Below are 19829 nucleotides of genomic sequence, written 5' to 3'. Positions count from 1 at the left end.
GCAGATGGAGTCACTGGGCATCGTTCAACCATTCGCGACTTTACACAAGGAGATGCTGTATGCGAGAGTGATGAAGAGGAAGCACAAACAGAGCCGCTTGAGGTCTGCTCAAGCACATTTGGACAAGCCAGCTTCATTTTGGAATAAGGTGCTGTGGACTGATGAAACTAAAATGGAGTTATTTGGGCATAACAAGGGGCGTTATGCATGGAGGAAAAAGAACACAGCATTCCAAGAAAAACACCTGCTACCTCCAGTCAAATATGGTGGTGGTTCCATCATGCTGTGGGCTGTGTGGCCAGTGCAGGGACTGGGAATCTTGTCAAAGTTGAGGGACGCATGGATTCCACTCAGTATCAGCAGATTCTGGAGACCAATGTCCAGGAATCAGTGACAAAGCTGAAGCTGCGCCCACCGGGGCTGGATCTTTCAACAGGACAACGACCCGAAACACTGCTCAAAATCCACTAAGGCATTCATGCAGAGGAACAAGTACAACGTTCTGGAATGGCCATCTCAGTCCCCAGACCTGAATAGAATTGAAAATCTGTGGTGTGAGTTAAAGAGAGCTGTCCATGCTCGGAAGCCATCAAACCTGAATGAACTCGAGATGTTTTGTAAAGAGGAATGGTCCAAAATACCTTCAACCACAATCCAGACTCTCATTGGAACCTACAGGAAGCGTTTAGAGGCTGTAATTTCTGCAAAAGGCGGATCTACTAAATATTGAGTTCATTTCTTTTTTGTGGTGCCCAAATTTATGCACCTGCCTGATTTTGTTTGAACAATTATTACACACTTTCTGTAAATCCAATAAACTTCATTTCACTTCTCAAATATCACGGTGCGTGTCTCCTATATGATATATTTAACTGACATTTTTTATCGTAACAACCAACGATTTATACAGGAAAATAATGACTATTAACAAGGTTGACCAAACTTTTGCATCCCACTGTATCTCTCTATCTATCATATAGTGCCTTTCCTATCTATCTATCTATCTATCTATCTATCTATCTATCTATCTATCTATCTATCTATCTATCTACATCCTTTACAGTTTAAGCAAAAGAAGGTTAAGAGAAGACCTGACTGAAGTGTTTAAAATGATGAAGGGAATTAGTGCAGTGGATCGAGACTTGTATTTTAAAATGACTTCATCAAGAACACGGGGACACAGTTGGAAACTTGTTAAGGGTAAATTTCGCACAAACATTAGGAAGTTTTTCTTTACACAAAGAACGACAGACACTTGGAATAAGCGACCAAGTAGTGTGGTAGACAGTAAGACGTTAGGGACTTTCGAAACTCGACTTGATGTTTTCTTGGAGGAAACAAGTGGATAGGACTGGTGAGCTTTGTTAGGCTGAATGGCCTGTCCTCGTCCAGATTATTCTAATGTTCTACACAGGTACTCTTATTGAAAATGTGATAGCAGATCTGCGGTGAAGTGGAAGTTTAAATAAATAATTGCGAGTCCCGGTGTGTGCAGGCTCCGACTGGGTGCAGGTGCACGGACCACTGCAAGGTGGTTTAGGGTGCTCAACTGATCACGTATTCACGTGCAAATGCAAGCGGGTCAGTCAAGAGCTTCATTCAGACTTTGGAGCAGGAGGAGGACACCACCTGCACCCAATTGGCGTTATAAAGGGAACCTGCATGGCAGCGAAGGAAAGAGAACAGAAAAGGAACAAAAAGAGATAAGAATGAGAGAAGAAACAAAGGAAGAATGGAGGTGATGGAAGTAGAAAGAGAAAGATGCCAGATAGAGGAGGAGCCCGTGTGATGGAATAGCAGTAGAAGGTTGGGAAGGTGGCCCCTACAGAAGCACACGGCTGGTGTTTGAGGGCCATGGGGTCACTCATGAGTGGCAGCACAGAGGCTCGGTGTGTCGTCCTCCCGGGAGCTGCGCCCGTTGGTGGACGTCTCCTCTGGCTGCCGAGATCCTGCCGGGGGTAAGCGGAGGAGACGTCAGTTTTTAGGAAGGAGGCACTGGGGTTCATGGATTTTATAAAGGATATTAGCTCCCTGTGATTTTAACCTTGTTTTTATGGAATATAAAATTATTGGCCATTTTTACCCTCCACTTGACACCTTGTTTTTAGGGGTCATTTATTTATTGAATGTATCGCACTGCACTTTTGAACACTTTGTTTGGCTGTTTGTTTTGTACTAAAAGCACCCAACCCTTTGCTGAGTGTGTATGTCCTCATTTGCAAGGCTCATCCTCAGGTACGTTATCAGTGTTTCCGGGTTTAAGAGGCTCCCGGAAAGTAACCAGGGATCATGGAGCTGACCCGGACCACCGGAGAAGATCTCCTGCAGAGCACACTGGACTGCCAACTAGGGCACAAGGTTCACCTTCCAATAGGACAAAACAAGGAGCACACAGGATTGGCTTAGTGTCAACTCTGGGAATGTCCTCGAGCCTGGAATCCAATCCAACGTCTCTAGAGAGACCTCAGAATAGCCGTCCACCGACGGTCTCCATCCAACGTGACAGAGCTTGAGGGGATCTGCTGAGAAGAGTGGCAGAAAAATCCCCAAATCCAGGTGTGCAAAGCTTGTCCCATGAAACCCCAAGAACATTTCAGGCTGGATTTGCTGCACAAGGGTCTGAATTTGTGTGTCAGTGGGATATTTCAGTTCATAAATTTGCAAACATTTATCCAAATCTGGGCTTTGCGGTGTCATTTGGAGGGTATTGAGTGTTGCGTGAAGAGATGTCAAATGAATTGAAGTGGTTTAACACAAGGCTGCAACACAACAAAATGTATTGAAAGTGAAGGTTCTGAAGAGTTTGTGCTGTCACAGTGCACACCAAATACGGCGTGTCCGGTAAAAACGATTATTGTGAATTTTTAACAAGATAAGTTGATCTTGTGCAGCTGTTCACCATGTCTGTTCCTCTTCATTTGCTCTGAGCTATCTCTAGATTAAGGATGCTATTTATCCATCCATCCATCCATCCATCCATTATCCAACCCGCTATATCCTAACTACAGGGTCACGGGGGGTCTGCTGGAGCGCTATTTAGTAATGCATTAGATTGAGTTCAATTGTTCCTTGTAATGTCACACTCAGATGATTGTCGTTGTTGTTTCCACAGTGATGGCTTCAAGCAGATCATGCCGTATGACCTTTATCATCCCCTGCCACGGTGGGTATTTTTCTTTTCTTGATGACACGTGTTGATTCTCGAAATGCTGCCTGCACCTTGCAGTAGTGGTGGCGTGATGATCTCCTGTCATATCGACTTAACGGAGCACCTTGAGCATGAGAAAGGTGCTATACAGCGGAGAACATGAGCATTGAACGCTTCAATGGTTTTCTCAGTAAATATAACTTCTAATGGGGCTATTGACGTGAAATGTACACCTGATGTCGGTGACAACACAAGTAATCCGCACATACAAAGAAATCAAAACGAATAAGGCCATGTGTAGTAAGGTCGTGTTTTACTAGCAGGCAGAGTGGAGCAGATGAGATTATTTATCTGGAATTTCAGAAAGCATTTGATGAGGTGCCACTTGAGAGGCTGGGCATCAAATTAAAAGAAGTGGCAGTTCAGGGTGTGGAGTGTCGATGGGTGCAGAATTGGCTCAGACACAGGAAGCAGAGGGTGATGGTGCGAGGAACCCGATCAGAACTGGCCGATGTTAAGAGTGGTGACCAGCAGGGGGCAGTGCTGGGGCCGCTGCTATTTTTAATATATTGTGGGACTGGACCCGGACACTAGTGATGGGAAGTTCGATTCATTTTACCGACTCGGACCTTTGAGTCACGTTCAGCAAAATGAACGAGTCATTTTTCGAGTCATTTCGTTCAATTCTGTTTCCGGCTCAGACTGCATACTAGGTTAAGCTTATGGGGCTGTCACGTGATGAACGAACGACTCGCAAAACCCGAAGACTCGAGACAAGTGAATCAATTCCAATACAGAAACTATAGGAAGTTGCGCAAATGCGCATGCGCAACTGAACGAAATACTCCCACGAGACGACTCGTTCTTCCCGAGTCACATTAAAGATTTGTTCAAAACGAACAAATCGTTCAAGAACGACCCATCACTACCGGACACAGACAGACGGACATCGTTTGTTCACCCATCACACTCATTTATTTACAATATTTACATGACAGTTCAGTGCCTCCAGCACCGATCCCCCAAAGTCCAGGCCTCACAGTCACTAATTGCCTTTCTGGCCGCCTCCACTCCTCTTCTCGAGCTCCGTCCATTTCCACCTGACTCGTCCTAATGAACCGAGGGAGGCGGCCCCTTTTATCCCAACCCGGATGGGCTTCAGCTGCTTCCCGGCAATCCCCCGCGGACACACCCCCGTGTGGTGGAAGTGCCGGCTGCGCACCCAGAAGCCCTCCGTGTGTCCCCAGTCTTCTTCCGCCACACCAGGGTTCTTCAGGCACCGGGGAGCCGCCTGCCGGTGGCCACGGGCCCCTACAGGGTCGGGCTTCCATGCCCTCTACCCATGGCCCCCAACACAACCAGGGTGGTCGCCCCCTCGTGGTCTGGCGGAGGCACAAGCCGTCCTCCTGGGCGTCCTGGCTGGGCTCCACCCCCAGCCGCAGGCGACAATACATAAATGATTTAGAGAGCAAGATAAGTAACAAGCTGGTTAAGTCTGCAGATGACACCAAGATTGGTGGATTAGCAGATAATTGAAAATCCATTGAATTATCGCAGAGGGACAGCAAGGCAGATTTGTGGCAGATGACATTTAATGTCAGTAAACGTAAAGAGTTACACGTAGGAAGTAAAAATGTGAGGTTTGAATACACAATGGGCGGTCGGAAAATCGAGAGTCCACCTTATGAGAAGGAGTTAGGGGTCACAGTGGACTCTATGCTGTCAACCTCCCACCAGTGTTCAGAAGCCATTAAGAAGGCTAAGAGAATGTCACGTTTTATAGCGCCTTGATGTGTGGAGTACAAGTCACGGGAGGTGTGAAAGAACTCAAAAAGGACACAGGAAAAGGTTAGGGGGCAGCCGCCCTATTTACTTGAAATGAAGGTTGTGGTTCAATATCGTACAGACTTCAGTCCAAAACAGGAACAAACATGGCAGCTTTACAGTCAGACACGGGAAGTGATGTCATCGGGGCAGGAACCGGAAGTGACATCATTGAATCCTGGCGAAATTTCCTGTGGTCGGTCTGCCGATGAATAAGAGTTAGGATCGGTGCACCCTGCCATCCCCTGGTCTGGCGTGGAATTATCTTCATTTGAGCCTTTTAGCTGCCTGCCATGTGCACGTTTGTGACAGGAGGTTCTGCTGAAACTTTATAACACACTGGTGAGCCCTCAGCAGGAGTACTAGGGGCAGATTTGGTCTCCAGGCTACAAAAAGGACATAGCAGCACTAGAGAAAGTCCAGAGCAGAGCGACTAGGCTCATTCTCGGGCTACAGGGAACGAATTATGAAGAAAGAGCTGAGCCAAAAGAGGATTAAGAGGTGACATGAGTGAAGTGTTTAAAATGATGAAGGGGATTAGTGCAGTGGATCAAGACGGTGACTTTAAAATGAGTTCATGAAGGACACGGGGAGACAGTTGGAAACTGGTGGAGGGTAAATTTTGTACTAGTGTTAGTTTTTCTTTACACAGAGAACAAGCGACCAAGTAGCGTGGCAGACAATAAGACTTTAGGGACTTTCCAAACACGACTTGATGTGTCTTCTTGAAGAATTCGATGGATAGGACTAGCGAGCTTTGTTGGGCTCAATGGCCTGTTCTCGTCCAGATTGTTCTAATGTTCAAGCATGATGTCCGGGGCACACCAGGCACTGCTCATCAGCTGACTAATTCTGTCCTTATGGTGAAGTGTGGTAGTGGCAGCATTATGTTATAGGAGTGCCTCTCAGTGAGACTGGTCAGTATTTTAGTAAAGTTCCCGGCTGCTCCTCACCCTACAACACAATAAAGTGTGCAGAAAGTGAAGGGGTCTGAATTCATTCTTAGTCTGCTGCCCACTTTACTTCAAAGCATTTCAAAAAAATGATCAGTCACACTTAATATTGAAAAGCTTTTGATCGCGGCAAATGCCATTTTATGGGTATGGCTGCTTTAAACGTTAAAATTGAGTTAAGCCACCTGAGTAAATGGATGGACTGAAGGCTGCTGTCTCTCTGATGTTTGTATTTTCGGTGGTCTCCTTCCCTTGCTCATCTCGGACCCTTCTGTTTTTTTTTTTTTTATCAGAGAAGTGCGATGAGTGTTGGGCAGGTCAGGTCAGCAGCCCGACTTTCCTCACCCTGAAGCTTTCGCTTTGCTTTTCTAGGTGGGACCACACGCCTTGGACTGCTTGTTCCACCTCCTGCGGTGGGGGCATCCAGAGCCGCACGGCGTCCTGCGTCGAGGAAGACATGCAGGGCAACGTTGTGTCGGTCGAGGAGTGGAAGTGCACGTACGCCCCCAAGATGGCTCAGGTGCAACCCTGCAACGTTTTTGACTGTCCCAAATGGTTGGCTCAGGAGTGGTCCTCGGTGAGTCCTTTTTGAATGTTAATCTTTTATTATTCATTTTGTTTCTGTTCTGAGCTGAACACATTAGCAGTTTAAACCTCTCTGAGGCTAAAAATGAGGCAGTTTACACTTGTGTGTGAAATGAGGATCGTACTACTGTGGCGTGCAAAAGTATTCAATCCCCTGGGGACTGCATGACAAAAGGTTTGTCCCCATGTTTATCCATTCAGTACTCTTACGCTGTCACCAAGCATTTCCAAAGTCACAATAAACCATTTTCTGTAGAACTGTGGTGAACTGAAGAAGAGAAACTCCAAAGTTCGTGTTTGCCTAAGCATTCAAGGCCTACACATTCACACTTTGTCAAGGACCCCATTGACTGTAATAACAGCCTTCGTTCTGTTGGGTATGTAAGGACGGCCCAAACTGGCACGTTGTGATCGTTCCCCACTCAGTATTTCTCGAGACCCTCTAGGTTGGTGAGATGGCACCTCTGGACAGCAGATTTCAAATAAGACCAGGCCTTTAACTCGGCCATTGGAAAACATTTCACCTTTGTGTGTTTGAGCCATTCGAGTGTCACTTGGAGGGACACCGCCAGAGTCTGCCCCCAAGCCGTGGGTTCACAGCAGTGGTACAACAACATTCATTATTTCTAAAAGGTGTAGCTCAAAGTGTTTTACAGGATGAAAAAAAGACAAAATACAGAAATTCAATTAGGCAATAATAACTAACAGAGAATAAAGTAAGGTCCGATGGCCAGGGAGGACAGAAAAATACAAAAAACAAAATCTGCAGGGGTTCTGAGGCCACGAGACCACCCAGCCCCCCTAACATCAATGACCTCAATCAGTCCTCATTGTATTCAGGGTTCACGTGGGAGAACTTGATGATGATGGTCATGTGGACCTCTGGCCTTCAATCCATCAATGTAGGGACATCACGGTGCTTTGATCAGGTGGTGGTGGCGCCACCACAGAAAACCAGAAAAAGGACAGCAGAGAAAGTAGGGGTTAGTATGGATTTGGGAGCCCCCCCAAGAATGATAATGATAATTAAATGCATATACAGAATATCAGGGTTACACTGAAAAGAAGCTATGAGAAAGCCATGTTAAAATAATGAGGTTTTAGTAGACCCCCGTGACCCTGGGTTGGATAATGAATGGATGGATGGGTTTTAGCAGTTTTTTTAAAGTGCTCCACCGTATTAGCCTGGTGACTTTCTATCGGTCAGCTTTTCCAGATTTTAGGTGCATAACAGCAGAAGGCACCTCACCGATTTCTTCTAAAGTCGGCGTAGTCCAACAGGATTTCTTCCTCCTTTTTTTTTTCTTTTTGTCCTCCTGTTTAAATAGCAAATGACCCAGATGCAGGTGATGGGATTGACGGGATAAATTATCATGGGGAGCCACGTTTTCCACAGTGTTATCCTTCCCCCTTTGTTTCCAGGGGACCATATTTACAATGACCAGAGGTGGGCAGTGTCGATCCCAGAGAGCCGCAGTGGCTGCAGGTTTTTGTTCCAACCCAGTTTCTTAATGAGAAGTCATTTATTGCTGCTGAATCACTTGTTGTTTAAGCAACATTTTGATGCTTCATTTTGGTGGTCTCGCTTGTTAAGGTTCCCCACCCTCGATTGCTTATTTCAATCTTAAACAGCTGCATTCAGTGTTTAAAATGGAAATGAGAAAGCAGCCAGCAGTTCTCCATCCAGTTTGTTTTCATTGACATCTGTGCGTGTTCATCATGCACATGTTATAGAACAATGTGCCAGACTGAAAATGATTTGTTTTAGGCTTCAAATCATTTGGATGATATCCTTGGAAAGTAAAAAATCAACGATATAAGAACCTTATATTGCAGACTAACAAGCTATAAAATTAAATAAGGTGTGAGACCGGGTTGGAATGAAAACTTGTAGGCTCTCCAGGACCGACATGACCCACCCCTGACATAGACACACAGACCGTATAAACAGGACGACGCTACGAAAGACGGGACTCGGCATAAAATACATTTATGGTGTCGTTAATCATGTAGCACCGCCAGGGCAGACTGGAACAAGTTCTCCTGTGGTATTGTGAGGTATTTGTGTCCATCCGTCGTCCCTTCAACTCTTGACAAGATTCACAGCCCCAGCACATTAAAAGCATCCTCATAGCATGATGATGATGATGCCACCACCATATGTCACCATAGGTTTGGTGTTTCTTGAGGCAAAAAATACATTTATGGTGACGTTAATCATGTAGCACCGCTAGGGCAGACTGGAACAAGTTCTCCTGTGGTATTGTGAGGTATTTGTGTCCATCCATTGTCCCTTCAATTCTTCATAAGATTCACAGCCCCAGCACATTAAAAGCATCCTCATAGCATGATGATTATGATGCCACCACCATATGTCACCATAGGTTTGGTGTTTTTGAGGCATTCACAGTGTTAATTTTATGCCACACATACCTCTTTGTTCTGTTGTGGTCTCATCTGACCATCAAACCTTCTCCCACACCTCAACTGGGTCTTTCTCAAGCTTTGTAGCAAATGATATACACTCTTCAATGAGGACCTTCTTAAGGAATGGCTTCTTTCTGGCTCCTCACCCATAGAGAGGCTTGTTTTAATGGAGAGCTCTTAAAATTTGTGTACCTTCCCTCCAGTCTCAGCCATGGAGCCCTGCAGACTTCTGAGAGTGATGCTTGGGTTTTTAGTGGCCTCTCCCACCTCTTGACGTCTCGCTGTGATGTTCTAGTAAGAGTCAGGGTGCAGTTTCTGACGATGGGTCCAGCATTGCTTAACGGGACATTTGGACTCTTTGATTTTATTTTTTTGTAGCCATGTTCCCAACTTTGTGCCTTGAGGGCTACTTGGCCTTCATCTGTGCAGTGATTGTCCAACAAAGACTGTGGCCTTACAGAGGGCTGTAACAGTTGTCGTGTGCATGTGGTGGGGCCATCATTGCCAGTTTGTACCTTTCCCTAGTTCTGTTCATGGTGGAATAGCTGGACTTGTACGTACACACAAGGCCACCAAGTCCTATTTTGGTCTCATCTGACCATCAAACCTTCTCCCACACCTCAACTGGGTCTTTCTCAAGCTTTGTAGCAAATGATATACACTCTTCAATGAGGACCTTCATAAGGAATGGCTTCTTTCTGGCTCCCCACCCATAGAGAGGCCTGTTTTAATGGAGAGCTCTTGAATTTGTGTACCTTCCCTCCAGTCTCAGCCATGGAGCCCTGCAGACTTCTGAGAGTGATGCTTGGGTTTTTAGTGGCCTCTCCCACCTCTTGAGGTCTCGCTGTGATGTTCTAGTAAGAGTCGGGTTCCAGTTTCTGACGATGGGTCCAGCATTGCTTAACGGGACATTTGGACTCTTTGATTTTATTTTTTTTGTAGCCATGTTCCTGCCTTGTGCCTTCCAATGACTTTGTCACATCAGCAGTGGGCTATTTAGTCTTCATTTATGCAGTGATTGTCCAGCAAAGACTGTGGCCTTACAGAGGGGTGTAACAGTTGTCGTGTGCACATGGGTGGGCCGTCGTTGGCAGTTTGTACCTTTCCGTAGTTCTGTTCATAGTGGAATAGCTGGACTTGTACGTACCCCTTTGAAGTCTGGCCACAAAGTTCTAGTTTGGAACCTTAAGTGGGTCTTTCTGATGCTTTGTAGCAAATGCCAGTAATTAACTCTTTGAGGGCTGAATATTTTGTTTCAAAAACCACAGTTTTCTGAAAAACACACTAAGCTATGGTTTCACACAGAAATCAACATAGAATGTCTATTGTCGCATGCTGTGGCCAGCAGTTCCTCAGGACTGTGCGGCTGGCTGGCTGCCAGGCTGTCTTCGCATGGCAGAGGCGGTCGCGGTTGCAGTGCATCGCAATCTGGTGTGACAGTAGGGGGCAGTAGTGCACCCTTGAACCCTCAGGTACAACTCCAGACACCAGGTAAAAGTCCAGAACCTTTTATTTTGTTCTTCCGTGCACTAAGCACCCTCCACACTACTCATACAATAAACCAACACAATAAAGTCTCCTCCTCGCCCGGACACTTAGCCACCCTTCCTCCCAGCTCAGCTCGGTGTCTGGACTAAGGCACCGTCCTTTTATAGCCCCTGACCCGGAGGTATTCCTGTCCCGACAGTCCATAATTCCTTACTCCTTCCGGGTCAGGGCAATCAGTCCTTTTCTTTAACCCGGGAGCACGTTGTTCGTTCCTGTCACGTGACCATGACGTACTCCCGGGTCATAGGGCATAAAAGAGCCCATAAGCCCCCCCACAGCGACTCCTGGTGGCCCGCAAGGTATCCAGCAGGGTTGTGTAAAAATACTACAAGGTCCATAATGCCCTGCTGGACCTCGGGGCATGATCCTGCTGTCGGGAGAGCTCCTCCTGGCGGCCTGGGGGTGCGGTCCGGCATGGAAAGCCGGCAGTCCTCCACACTGGTTTGTACCTCTTGTCATTGTTACCGTAGGTATGTTGGCTACACCGTCGGTTCTCAACCTGTGGGGCGTAACAAAGAAGGGGGCGCAAAGATGTGAAAAAAAGAAAGCAAGTATCAAAAATATGAAAAATCCATCGATTGAAACCAAAACAAATGAACTTAAACTACATTCTGATACTAGAAAAATAAATATAGCGTTAGATAAATATCGATGAAAGTTAAGTAGGTATAATAAAACTTGTAGCAGTGTATCGGCAGCAAAAAATATAGGAGTACATTTTATTAGGGTTTCAGAAAAACGTTAGGGGGGCGCGCGATTAAAACTGTTATGAAAACTTGGGTCCCAAATACTTACAGGTTGAGAAACGCTGGGCTACACGAATCTGTTCAGCAACACGATCAGCTGGGGACCGGTCAGCTGATGCTGGTATCTCACATTTGTTTTCGATCACAAAACTGGAGTCCAACAATTCAGCGATAATATGCAAAATGTCATCCACCGAGTATTTTACTGTGCGTGTTCCCTTCGATCTCTCTCCAGATGTCGATACCATCTTCGCCGGTGTTTGCTCCTCGTAGGGAATCTCAGTCAAACCAATGAACATAACTTTCCTTCTAGCAAAGAGAGTCCAAGTAAAACATAACAGTGGGTATTGTCACCGTTTACAGTTGATTACCATCGTCAACTCCTTCTTTCTACAAAAGTCAACATCCACCCTGAAAGTGTTAAGTAATGGCTTCTTTCTGGCTCCCCTCCCATAGAGAGGCCTGTTTTAATGGAGAGCTCCTTAAATTGTGGACCCCCCACGGCGCCTTCACTCCAGTCTCGGCCAAAGAGCATTGCAGATGTCATGAGAGTGACGCTTAGGTTTTTAGTCACTTCCTTGCTCTTATAAGAGTCGGGGTGCTGTGATGAACCTCCCAGTTACTGACGATGGGTCCAGCAGTGCTGAACTGGACATTTGGACTCTTTGATATTTTTTTCTTTTGCCATTTCCCGCTTTGTGCATTGCAGTGACTTTGTTTGTCACATCAGCAGAGAGCTACTTTTGTTTTCTTCCTAGCATTGATTGTCCTAAAAGTCTATGGCCCTTACAAATTGGGGGGCTTTTCATATCCAGAGAAATAGAAACGACTCACAAGTAGGACCGAATTATGTTTAATTATGACTGTCACCTTAATGCCATTTGTGATTTAGCTGTCATTTGTGTCAACCAAAGCACAGATGTTTAAACACTTAGGCAGACGCTCACTTGTTCAGTTCATTGTTGACAGAAAATGGTTTATTGTCACTTTTAGAAATTTACTGTTAGAGCATAAGAGTTCACATTATAGTACCAAAGTGGTAAATATGTGGACAGATCTTTTTGTCATGTAGAGAATTAGGATGACTTTCAAGGGGATTGAATACTTTTGCATGCCACTCAACCAAAACGCGCCTGGTGGCTTGAAAAAATATCAACATTACAGGAAACAAGTCAAGTGATCTTCACCACTTGAGATCTTTATTTAAATGACAGAAGACGAGGTGGGGTACAAGTTAACTCATACGTATGTCACTGAGCCTGTCGAGCCGCGCCATACGAGATAACTCATACCTCAGTATTCAGCCCAAGAGGAAGAGAAAAACAGAAGGCTCCACCAAATCCAGGACTTCTTTATAATTCAGCAGGCAGGATTGAGGCACCGGACCGAATTGTGGTGTAATGCCAACTTGAACTTCGGGAAGGCACTATATGAATACAATATATTGTAACGAAATAAGACAGCTTCCACAAAGGAAAAGAGTTGGGGACTGTCCCCGTATAATATCCAATGGACAAAGAATGCAAAAAAGGCACAGATAGGTTATCAAGAGCCTTTTTACAGCAGTTGGTAACTGTAAATGATAAAGATGGCGTTTATATACCGTAACAAAATGGCGGGCGGAAATAATATGGCCTGAGATGACGTCATGACTGGGAGACGGAAGTGACGTCATCAGAGGGAGCTGGATGTGGAAGAGACTTTTGGTGGCCATCTTGGGATCCCGGAAGTATGGAAGGTACATTATTTTTCTTAATTAAAGAGAGAGAGAGGCGTTGGTACCGCAAATCAACCCCTTGTCTTGCGATATGTCACGCACCTCAGGGCTTGGCGACTGCCTCCTAAGCGGGTTAGGATAGAAACGCTGACACGACCGCTTGGGTGGTGCCCCGGTAAAAACCGGCTGTTTCAGACTCAAATCAAATATATGTTTTTTATCCTACAATAATAACAATAAGATCAGCTCACTACTCAAAATGGACGCATCTGGATTCAAACTGTCGACCCCTTGATTATGAGTCAGCAGTTCTTACTGCTGCACCACCCGAGCAGTCGTGTCAGCGTCGTACCCTAACCCGATTTTCATTTTGTACGGTTATATCAGGGGTTCTTAACCTTTTCATGACCCCCAATGGATTGTCCAATATGGTCCCATACCCCCTTTACTTGACTGTCGAAATAATCATCACCATTCCTTATATTAGTTGCCAGAATGAATGGTGGCGCGCAGTCAATGCAAAACGCGCTTTTAGAGTCTTTGAGATACGTACATTGCCAATAAACGAGTAAATACACGCTTGTTCAGTAAATATACATTTATTAAATTTAAATATTAAAATTCAAGCGTATTAAATGTAAATTTAAAATGAAAGTTGTAGTAAATACACACGTGTAAAATTAAATACAAGCATTTGCAGGAAATGTCGAATGTTCTCGAAGATTCTATCACGTTCCATTCTCGTACTACCCAAGTGTAAATTAATACATTAAATAAAATAAATACCAGTACCCAGAGATCGTGTCCCATACCACCAGCATTGATACCCCCGGTTAAGAACCCCTGGGTTATATTCTTGAATAAAAGTGCACTTGTTTTGTTATACTTGTACCTTTTGTGAAAGTGTTTATTTGATATTTGGACTTCATTCTTCACACATTACACACTTCATGTCTACATGTTGTCAATTATTAGTAAAATATGAAAAACGTTTCTTTTTTAGTTATGTGTTGGACAATTCCTGCCTCACATTTCATCCTGCATTTGCACAGATCGTTGTAGACACGGGACACGCATGAAATGTACAGTGCATCCGGAAAGTATTCCCAGCGCATCACTTTTTCCACATTTTCTTATGTTCCAGCCTTATTCCAAAATGGATTAAATTCATTTTTTTCCTCAGAATTCTACACACAACACCCCATAATGACAACGTGAAAAAAGTTTACTTGAGATTATTGCAAATTTATTAAAAATAAATAAACTGACAAATCCCATGTCCATAAGTATTCACAGCCTTTGCTCAATACTTTGTTGATGACCCTTTGGCAGTAATTCCAGCCTCAAGTCTTTTTGAAGATGATGCCACAAGCTTGGCACACCTATCCTTGGCCAGTTTCGCCCATTCCTCTTTGCAGCACCTCTCAAGCTCCATCAGGTTGGATGAGAAGTGTCGGTGCACAGCCATTTTAAGATCTCTCCAGAGATGTTCAATCAGATTCAAGTCTGGGCCACTCAAGGACATTCACAGAGTTGTCCTGAAGCCACTCCTTTGACATCTTGGCTGTGTGCTTAGGGTCGTTGTCCTGCTGAAAGATGAACCGTCGCCCCAGTCTGAGGTCAAGAGCGCCTTGGAGCAGGTTTTCATCCAGGATGTCTCTGTACATTGCTGCAGTCATCTTTCCCTTTATCCTGACTAGTCTCCCAGTTCCACCACCATGCTTCACTGTAGGGATGGTATTGGCCTGGTGATGAGCGGTGCCTGGTTTCCTCCAAACGTGACGCCTGCCATTCACACCAAAGAGTTCAATCTTTGTCTCATCAGAGCAGAGAATTTTGTTTCTCATGGTCTGAGAGTCCTTCAGGTGCCTTTTGACAAACTCCAGGCGGGCTGCCATGTGCCTTTGACTAAGGAGTGGCTTCCGTCTGGCCACTCTACCATACAGGCCTGATGGTTGTCCTTCTGGAAGGTTCCCCTCTCTCCACAGAGGACCTCTGGAGCTCTGACAGAGTGACCATCGGGTTCTTGGTCACCTCCCTGACTAAGGCCCTTCTCCCCGATCGCTCAGTTTAGATGGCCGGCCAGCTCTAGGAAGAGTCCTGGTGGTTTCGAACTTCTTCCACCTACGGATGATGGAGGCCACTGTGCTCATTGGGACCTTCAAAGCAGCAGCCATGTTTCTGTAACCTTCCCCAGATTTGTGGCTCAAGACAATCCTGTCTCGGAGGTCTACAGACAATTCCTTTGACTTCATGCTTGGTTTGTGCTCTAACATGAACGGTCAACTGTGGGACCTTCTATAGACCGGTGTGTGCCTTTCCAGATCAGGTCACATCAACTGAATTGACCACAGGTGGATTCCAATTAAACATCTCAAGGATGATCAGGGGAAACAGGATGCACCTGAGCTCAGTTTGGAGCTTCATGGCAAAGGCTGTGAATACTTATGGACATGTGCTTTCTCAGTTTTTTTATTTTTAATAAATTTGTAAAAACCTCAAGTAAACTTTTTTCATGTTGTCATTATGGGGTGTTGTGTGTAGAATTCTGAGGAAAAAAAGGAATTTAATCCATTTTGGAATAAGGCTGTAACATAAAATGTGGAAAAAGTGATGCGCTGTGAATACTTTCCGGATGCGCTGTATGTATTCCAAATGACGATGTATTATTTATCCTCTACAATTCCAGGCACCTAACACCATGATAAACAAGACTTGAGCTCTGAGAATCTTCCTGCGACCTGAGCACTTTGAGCTACATTGTTTTGTATGAAAATGTGCTATATAAATAAATGTTGTTGTTGAGCTGTGTCGGTGGGTGGGGGGGCTACTTGCTGCTTGAGCTGACTGACACATTTACAAAACAAAAGACGCTGATGGAGAGGAATTTAAGGAGGGCCGGGATTCCGAGTTTTTTCATAGGCTTCAGGGATTCTAGTGTTAAATACTTCATCACGTACTACATTGCTGCCACCTAGTGGACAGCTGTAAACATTTTTTAAGAGGCAACAGCTTGCAGAACATAGCTTTATAATTAGACAGTTGTCTGTAGTTATGTCATCACAAAAAGGGTATAAAGCTTCTGATGTTTTGAGACACCTCGACATGTTGCACGACGGAATATTTTGATGATAATGACGGTGACAATCCACTGGGTGAAGTGGAGCATGTCGTCTCTGGCACTGATGTGGACCACTGTCCCAAAGTCGTTTCTTCATCACAAACAACACAACAACAACAACATTTATTTCTATAGCACATTTTCATACAAACAGTAGCTCAAAGTGCTTTACATATTAAAGAATAGAAAAATGAAAGACACAATTATAAAACAAAATAAATCAACATTAACATCGAATAAGAGTAAGGTTCAATGGCCGGGGGGGACAGAAAAAACAAAAACTCCAGACGGCTGGAGAAAAATAAAATCTGTAGGATTCCAGACCATGATACCGCCCAGTCCCCTCTGGGCATTCTACCTAACATAAATGAAACAGTCCTCTTTGGATTTAGGGTTCTCACGGAAGGACTTGATGATGATGATGGTCACGTAGACTTCTGCCTTTTAATCAATCCATCATTGTTGGAGCATCATGAAGCTTTGAGTAGGTGACAAAGAAACCGGAAAAAGAAACAGAAAAGAGAGTAGGGGACAGTACCGATTTTAGAGCCACCATGAATAGTTATTATGAGGAAATTGAACATACAGAGTATCAGGATTAAGTTAAATTACGATTAAAATGAAATCAAAAAGTGATCCCAAAGTGATCACGATGGACTAGACAGCACATTCTGTAGCCCACTGAGCGCCATCAACTGCCAACATGTGTATGTGGACATCTCAAAGAAGCGCCGCATGTGCTTTTTATTCTGCACTCCGGGTGGCACCATGCTTCCAGGACTCTCATTCCAATGTGAACTTTTTACTCGTGTTGCTGGTGAAAATAATGCAATTAACATTTTCTATACAATTTTTTATTGTTTTGATGATAACTGTTGCTTTCTATTATGTTTTTTTTCGAGTTCTGATCTTTTATCACATATGCCTAGACCTCTACTGCAGCGTCCTGGTAATAAATGATCCAGCAGTCAAGGTGTTAAATCTAGTCTTGGGTAGGGATGAGCAAAGCAATTTGCGACAAAACAAGAAAAAAAAAAAAAATGTGGGGAAACAAATTGCATCTTACTTCCAGCGAGATGAAAGGGGGCAGCGTTTGCATGCTGTGGCCGGGTGCAGAATAACAAGCAAGGCAACCCTGAAATTTTGGGACACCAACCACCAAGTGAAATCAAAAGAAACTGCCAACCTGGAGGTGGAGAAGAGAAAGCAGCCTCTTGGGCAATATAAGAGCGATCAGTAGCTCTCGGGTCGTTTCGGTGGTTCGCTCTCCTGAGTGAGTGACGCCTCCATCTGTGCGGACAGCGTGAGCAGCACAAGGGGCGGGGCTAAGGGCAGCTTCTCTGAGATGCGGGGAGAGAAGGAGACGAGAATGTTAGGGAGAGCGCCCCCTCTCACCCCGGTGGCTTATGACATACCTGGATCGAGTTCCTCTGATGCGTATGTGTGACAACGCATCCATTCTGCATGTGTCTCCTATAACAAAGTGTTTAAATAAAGATCTCAATTTCATCATTTCTGTCATTTCCTGGTACAAGTAAGCCATTTTGTTGAGCCACCAGGCATGTTGTGGTAGTACAGTCCTCATTTTTTGTGGCACAATGCAGCTTTCAGTGAAGTGGTCTACACACATAGTTGCAGTGTAGGCTCAACACAGAGGTACACACTCACTGGCCACTTTATTAGGTACACCTTGCTAGTCCCGGGTTGGACCCCCTGTTGCCTTCAGACCTGCCATAATTCTTCATGGCGTAGATTCAATGAGGTGCTGCAAACATTCCTCAGGGATTCTGGTCCATATTGACGTGATAGCATCACACAGTTGTTGCAGATTTGTCACCTGCACATCCATTCCACCCCATCCCAAAGGTGATCGATTTGGTTGAGATCTGGTAACTGTGGAGGTCCAGTGAACTCATTGACATGTTCAAGAAAATCGGTTTGAGGTGATCTGAGCTTTGTGAGATCCTGACACTGCGGTCATAAAGGGATGGACATGGTCAGCAACAATACTCGAGTAGGCTGTGGCCTTTAAACAATGCTCAGTTGGTACTACGGAGACCAAAGTGTGCCAATAAAATATCCTCCACACCATCACACCACCAGTACCAGTCTGAACAGGATGGATCCATGCTTTCATGTTGTTGATGCCAAATTGTTACCCCTACCATCTGAATGTCGCAGCAGAAATTGAGACTCATCAGACCAGGCGATATTTTTCCAAACTTCTGTTGTCCAGTTTTGATGAGCCCATGTGCATTGTAGCCTCAGGTGCCTTTTCTTAGCTGACAGAATGTCGCCCATTGTGGTCTCCTGCTGCTGTAGCCCACCTGCTTCAAGGGTCGACGTGTTGTGTGTTCAGAATTGCTCTTCTGCATACTTTGGTGATAACGAGTGCTTATTTGAGTTCCTGTTGCCTTTCTTTCAGTTCAGACCACTCTGGCCATTCTCCTCTGACCTCTGGCATCAACAAGTCATTCTTGTCCTGTCGCTCACTGATATTTTCCCTTTTTCAGACCACTCTCTGTAAACCCTACGGATGGTTGTGTGTGAAAGTCCCAGTAGATCAGCAGTGTGTGAAATTCTCAGAGCAGCCCGCCTGGCACCAACAGCCATGTCACGTTCAAAGTCACTTCAGTCCCTTTTCTGCTGCATTCTGATGCCCGGTTTGAACTTCAGCAGGTCATCCTGACAATGTCTACAGGTTGAAATGCACTCAGCCATGTGATTGGCTGATTGGATATTTGGGTTAACAGGCAGTTGAGCAGGTGTACCTAATAAAGTGGCCAGTGAGTGTAAATCAGCCTTTAGAATAACTAGAACTTGAAGAAACTCGGCTGGAATCTGATCATCTCCTGCTGACCTTTGGCCATCTTAAAAAATCAAACACTTAACCGCCTGTCCTTACGGTGGTCCTATAGAAAGGGCACCCAGGTCTTCTGGCCTGCTTCGACGATCGGATGGGATGGTTCAGGACAGAAAAGCCTGATACTCTGTGATTGCAAAGACTCTGACCTTCTGTGTGCTTCCCGCAGTGCACGGTGACCTGTGGACAGGGGCTTCGCTACCGAGTTGTGCTCTGCATTGACCACAGGGGGATCCACGCTGGTGGCTGCAACCCAAAAGCCAAGCCACACATCAAGGAGGACTGTGTGGCGCCCATCCCTTGTTACAAACCCAAAGGTAAGGAGTGGTGTGGTCTGATAAGAGGGAAACCCGTTGATGGTAGTGCAGAGTGATGAGTGAAACTCTCAAGAGAGTGCAACTGCAGGCAAGACAGTCTGAAGCCTCTGACCGATTCAGCGCCCTTAGACAAGCTGAGGCCCATAAGATGACGCCCCTATCAGCGGCATCTGTTTGACTCCGCCCACTTTCCAAGAGCCACTCCCCTCGTGCCTATATTGCATGCCCGTCATATCGATTTCAGTTCCTTTAAGTTTAGCTACAGTTATTTTTTTCATAAGTCAATGTAACGTTTTTGTGTAAAAAACTTAAATGAATCAATTTTCAAGATAAAGCAACACATCGCATTAAAAATGTCTACTGAATCCAGTTAGTAAATTATTTAATTGTGCAGTTGCAGAAGAGGTAAAAATTGACGTCATCGTGTTTCTCCCATGAATGCAAAGAGACTCCGGGCCTCGTAGTGTCTGAAGTGATCGGTTCTGTTGGAGGCCTAAAACTGTCCTGACTGCAGCTGGATACTTCTCGAAACTCTCGGAACAGTTTTAACTACAATGGGCGATGCGGGCATTTTCACGAT

At 45.1% G+C, this 19829-nt stretch overlaps 1 protein-coding gene across 4 annotated transcripts in view; it reads left to right on the top strand.

Annotated features, from left to right (window-relative positions):
* Positions 1-19829, top strand: part of LOC120532289 (ADAMTS-like protein 1) — a 447743-nt gene that overhangs the window by 285880 nt on the left and 142034 nt on the right. For 3 of the 4 annotated variants that reach the window (XM_039758166.1, XM_039758168.1, XM_039758169.1), the window contains 3 exons: positions 3113-3163; positions 6298-6502; positions 19102-19249. In XM_039758166.1, coding sequence (XP_039614100.1) covers positions 3113-3163; positions 6298-6502; positions 19102-19249 — 404 coding nt within the window. The remainder of the gene's footprint in view (positions 1-3112; positions 3164-6297; positions 6503-19101; positions 19250-19829) is intronic. The other variant, XM_039758167.1, reaches the window with a different exon arrangement.

The sequence above is a fragment of the Polypterus senegalus genome, chromosome 7 (genome assembly GCF_016835505.1).
Source record: "Polypterus senegalus isolate Bchr_013 chromosome 7, ASM1683550v1, whole genome shotgun sequence".
NCBI classification, from domain to species: Eukaryota; Metazoa; Chordata; class Cladistia; order Polypteriformes; family Polypteridae; genus Polypterus; species Polypterus senegalus.
The sequence above is the reverse complement of the archived record's forward strand: the minus strand, read 5'-3'. Positions and strand labels throughout refer to the sequence as shown.